A 5,000-nucleotide genomic window follows, 5' to 3' on the forward strand; every position below is an offset into this window, starting at 1 on the left:
ATGTGGATTTGGGGACTTTGGATTTGGAAAGCAGTGGAATGCTTTAAGTGGGGCTTGATGGGCCATCCTAGTAGGATATGGAAAATATTGGTGCTGAGGGCGATTTGAACTCTAGGACCCTGGCTCAGAGGTTTTGGAGAAGAAGAATTTTAGAATATTGTATAGAATCATTTTGATGATATTTTGGTGAAGGATGTAACTGCTCTTTGCCATTATCTGAAGAGTTTGCCTGAGGCTAAAGTGAAGAGATTCAGATTAATTGCATTTAGGAAGGAAATCTCAAAGCAGCCTATGCATAGACTCTGCCCTGTGGTTCATTTTTGTTTTGATCAAGCATAGCAAGCTTAGAAAGGAAGTGAACAAAAATGTATGGTTCAAGTATTGAAGGAGCACCAAGAACCAGTTTGGAGCTGAATACTGTATTGAACCAGATAAACAGATTAAGGGAATGGTGACCATGGGACAAAGTCCCAGACAGCTAAGCTTCCAGCTTTTGAAAAGGATGTTGAAATAGGAACATTGCCAACTATAGTAAATTTACTATGTGTTTGTGGTTGTATGAGGGATAGTTACGTTAGGCATTATTATGACTTGGCTATTGTTTTCATTTGGACATAAGGAGATATAATTGTGTGTCAAGTTGACATGGGATGGATTGTGATGGCTATCCTCAGTTGTCAACTTGACTATATCTGAAATGAACTCAAGTCTAGATGGAGGGCACACTGTGCTCCAGATCTTGAGGCAGGAAGACAACACACCTTGAATCAAGATCTTAATGAACAGTGGCCATGTTTATAATGAAAAGGAATTAAAGAAAAGCTTAGGTTAAGGTATGGTGGTACATGCCTTTAATCCCTGCACTCAGGAAACAGATCTCTGAGTTCAAAGTCAGTCCACAAAGAATGTTCTAAGGCAGCCAAGCTTGGGCAGTAAAGGAAACAATGAAAAGCAGAAAGCTGGCACAAATATAATATAAAGGGTCATATTTCAGTGCCGGCAAGCAGCAGAACCTGGCAGCATAGGCCACAAGGCTCTGGCTTTAGATTCAAGAATAGAATGGGTTACTGGGACAATTAATGTTGGTTATCTGGAGCTAAGAAATTAGCAGTGGTTAAGAAGAAACCAGCCTCACTGAGGTAAAATATTCTGGAAAGTGTTTACTAAGGGCATAAAGAAACTGTGTTCCTGAAATAGCCAAGATTGTAGCTCATCTTGGCAGCCCAACTTGGTTATGTGTAAGACTCACCCAGGTGGTGCTCATTTTGAAGTCATGAAGAGTCATGGACTTCAGCTGAGGCTTGGCACTGTGAGAGGTCAGAAAAGGCCATTGGTGAAGGTACAGTCTCAGTGGCAGCTGAAGTTGAGGCTTGACACTATGAACAGAGCCTATGAGAAGCTGAAAGTGTAGCCTACTTGCAGTGGAAGACTCCAGCATATTGGAGATGTCAATATTATGGGATAATCACCAAGAACAGCAGCAGCAGTGGAGTAGAGTCATCCAGAACCAAGGTTAACTGTGTGTGCTACAGCAGTGTGTGCTGCAGAGGGCAGAGCTGGAAAAGTGAAGTAAGCCCTTTGGAGGAGCCGAGAAGATCATGTGTGTACCTCAGACTTTGAAAAAAGAAGCTGTGAAGTTCAAGTAGCCTTGGAGACCCCAAGATGTTAGAGATGCCAGAACCATGGGTTACCTGTCAAGGAAAGCTGTTAACAGGGACTGGAACCATCCCAGGAGAAAGAATTGTGCTGCAGTCAACAAAGATGACTGCAGCTGGGATCAGACATGGAGATGTAGAGTGTGGAGTTGGCCCTGCTGGTTTCTGGGCTTGCTTTGGTCCAGTAGTTCCTCAGTATGACTTTTTGGAGTAGCAGTGCCCAGTGTGGTGTTGGAAGTAAGTGATCTGGTTTTTGTTTTGATTTTTATAGGGGCTTGCAGTTAAGAGATTGCATGAATCTCAGAAGAGACTTTGGACTTTTTTAATTTTTTTAATTTATTGATATATTTATTTACATTTCAAATGATTTCCCCTTTTCTGGACCCCCACTCCCCGAAAGTCCCATCAGTCCCCTTCTCTCCCCCTGTTTTCCCACCCAACCCTTCCCACTCCCCTGTTCTGATTTTGCTCTATACTGCTTCACTGAGTCTTTTCAGAACAAGGGGCCACTCCTCTGTTCTTCTTGTACCTCATTTGATGTGTGGATTATGTTTTGGGTATTCCAGTTTTCTAGGTTAATATCCACTTATTAGTGAGTGCATACCATGATTGATCTTTTGAAACTGGGTTACCTCACTGAGTATGATGTTCTCCAGCTCCATCCATTTGCCTAAGAATTTCATGAATTCATTGTTTCTAATGGCTGAATAGTACTCCATTGTGTAGATATACCACATTTTTTGCATCCACTCTTCTGTTGAGGGATACCTGGGTTCTTTCCAACTTCTGGCTATTATAAATAGGGCTGCTATGAACATAGTGGAACATTTATCCTTATGGACTTTGGACTTTTAAACATCATTGAGACTGTGATAGACTATAGGGGCTTTTGAAGTAGAATTAGATGCATTTTGCATTATGTTATGGCTAAAAGCCCATGGATGCCAGGAGTGGAATATGCTAGTTTGAATAGGTTTGGCCCCCATAGACTCATGTGTTTGAATGCTTGGCCCACAGGAAATGGCACTGTTAGAAGGTGTGGCCTTGTTAAAGTATGTGTGGTGCAGTTGAAGGGGTGGGCTTTGAGGTCTCATATATAAGCTCAAGGTACATCCAGTGCAGCAACTCTTGGCTACCTTCAGATCAAAATGTAGAGCTCTCATTTCTTCCAGTCCCACATCTGCCTGGAAGCCACCATGCTTCCTTCTGTGATGATAATGGACTAATCTTCTGAAACTAAACCAGCCCCAATTGAATGTTTGTCTTTCTTTATAAGAATTACCTTGGTCATGTTGTCCCTTCATAGCAATGAAACTCAAAGAAAACTAGGTTAGAAGATACCAATAGAGACATAAATAGAAATTTACTAACTGAAAACTTTAACATCGATATTGTAATTTTCCCTTAGTCCAGTAGTCTTGACGAGGCATTTTAAGCATTAAGACGGAATTCCCTTTTTACTTTGGTGAACTAGTGAGTTTATCGACATTGCCTACAGAAGCATCATCCACTTGAACAACTGTGTAACTAAACAGCTCTACTCCAGCATGGGTGATGATCCTCAAAGTCTGTACAGCTAAGCCTCAGCCCCAGCCAACCTTCATAACATATGTGCTTGGGACAAAATTACATGCAGCTGACAGGGTGGGCACCATGGGCCAGTAAGTGAGTTAGAATCTCAGAAGAATATAGAGCAACACACATAATTCTTCCCGGGACTGCCAATAGGGCTGAAGATAAGAGTCCTTCATGAGTAACTTGTGCTCTGAAACCATGTAGCTCATACTCTGAAACCTTGTAACTCATACTCTGAAACCTTGTAACTTGTGCTCTGAAACCTTGTAACTTGTGCTCTGAAACCTTGTTGTAATGTGTGCTCTGAAACCTCACCCGTCTCCCCACTCCAGGAGACAGCATTATTTCTCCGATGTACTGAACACCCTAGACGCTGTGGTCATCGGCGTGACGGTGCTCGTGGCCGTTATTTACGCTCTCTATGACAAACACTTTCTCAGAGATATCCCCAGGTACGAAGCAGTCAGCTTACCTCTCAAAACTCCCCTTTCCTTCTTCTGGGTTGTTGTTTCCTTTGTTGTTGTTGTTATTGTTGTTCTTGAATTTTCCTGGTTTTATTTACTATTTTAATGTTGAAATCTCTAGTTATATACCATGTAAGTGGTTTAAAAGTGAAACGTTTATTTAAAAAAAAAAAAAGCTTCCATGTACTTTGAAACTAAAAGATGCTGGCATTTAGGGTTCGTTTAAAGGTATACCTCTAAGAATCTTTAGATGAATAAAAGAGAATATATAAAGAAAAAAACCAGGCTCAACTCCTCTTAAATCAACTTTAATTTTACAATATGAAATGATCTATAAATTCCCATTTGTGTTTCAACCACCAATGCCTTATATGTAAAATTCTATAGAGAGTTTGAAGCATATATATAATTTGAATGACTCCAATTAAGATGTCTAAAGAGCAGCAAACACAGCAAGAAGCCAGGAGGTAACACAGGCAGGCAGCAGTAGGAAGGGTTGGCAGTATAGTTGTAGTAGAAATGAGAAAACTCTGCTAAAGTCCGAACCATTAGGATCTATTGGGAGAGTTCCCTCTTCTTCACCCTTAGCTTTCTCCCTCACTCTCACCCTCTTATTGACTGTGGCAATATAGAAGGAAGAACTGTGTGTGTTGGGATGAAGATGGGGAGGTAAGTTTATTATATGTCAAATAATTGGTTTCTCTTGGTACCCCAACTTCCCGGGACATCGATCCCATATTCAACTAACTGTGCTGTGTGTTGGAATCTAAGCAGTCACACAAGAGCCACCTGAGAGGCGCTGAGTTACTGGCTCTGGGGCCTATTACCCCATGCTCTAATTTTATTATTTATTTTTATTTTATATGTATGGGTGTTTTGCCTTTGTGTATGTATGTATGTATGTATGTATGTATGTATGTATGTATGTATGTGTGTGTGTGTGTATACATATGTATGTGTGTATGTATGTGTGTGTGTGTGTGTGTCACACATGAGTGGTGCTTGCAGAGACTGCAACAGGGCATTGGGTCCCTTAGGACTGAAATTGCAGATGGTTCTCAGGTGCCATGCAGGTGCTGGGAATCAGACCCTGGTCCTCTGCAAGAGCAATAAGTGTTCTTCACTGCTGAGCCGTCCTTCCGTCCACACCCCATGCTTTAAAGAACTTTAAAGAGCTTTTCCAGGTGGCTTGTTCATGTGACTTCAAATTAAGAACCCAGTGTTTCTGGATAGTAGTTCTCACCGATGGTGTTTCTGATGGCAGGAGAAACACCAGCCAGTTTACTTGGTCAGTATTTCAGTCTGT

The 5,000-nt window shown here is 41.4% G+C and overlaps 1 protein-coding gene across 1 annotated transcript in view; it reads left to right on the forward strand.

The window, feature by feature from the left end:
* Positions 1-5,000, forward strand: part of LOC127668977 (phosphatidylinositol 3,4,5-trisphosphate 3-phosphatase TPTE2-like) — a 79,183-nt gene that overhangs the window by 17,104 nt on the left and 57,079 nt on the right. Inside the window, exon 8 of the mRNA XM_052162869.1 lies at positions 3,563-3,682. Coding sequence (XP_052018829.1) covers positions 3,563-3,682 — 120 coding nt within the window. The remainder of the gene's footprint in view (positions 1-3,562; positions 3,683-5,000) is intronic.

Source organism: Apodemus sylvaticus, chromosome 18 (assembly GCF_947179515.1).
Source record: "Apodemus sylvaticus chromosome 18, mApoSyl1.1, whole genome shotgun sequence".
Classification (NCBI taxonomy): domain Eukaryota; kingdom Metazoa; phylum Chordata; class Mammalia; order Rodentia; family Muridae; genus Apodemus; species Apodemus sylvaticus.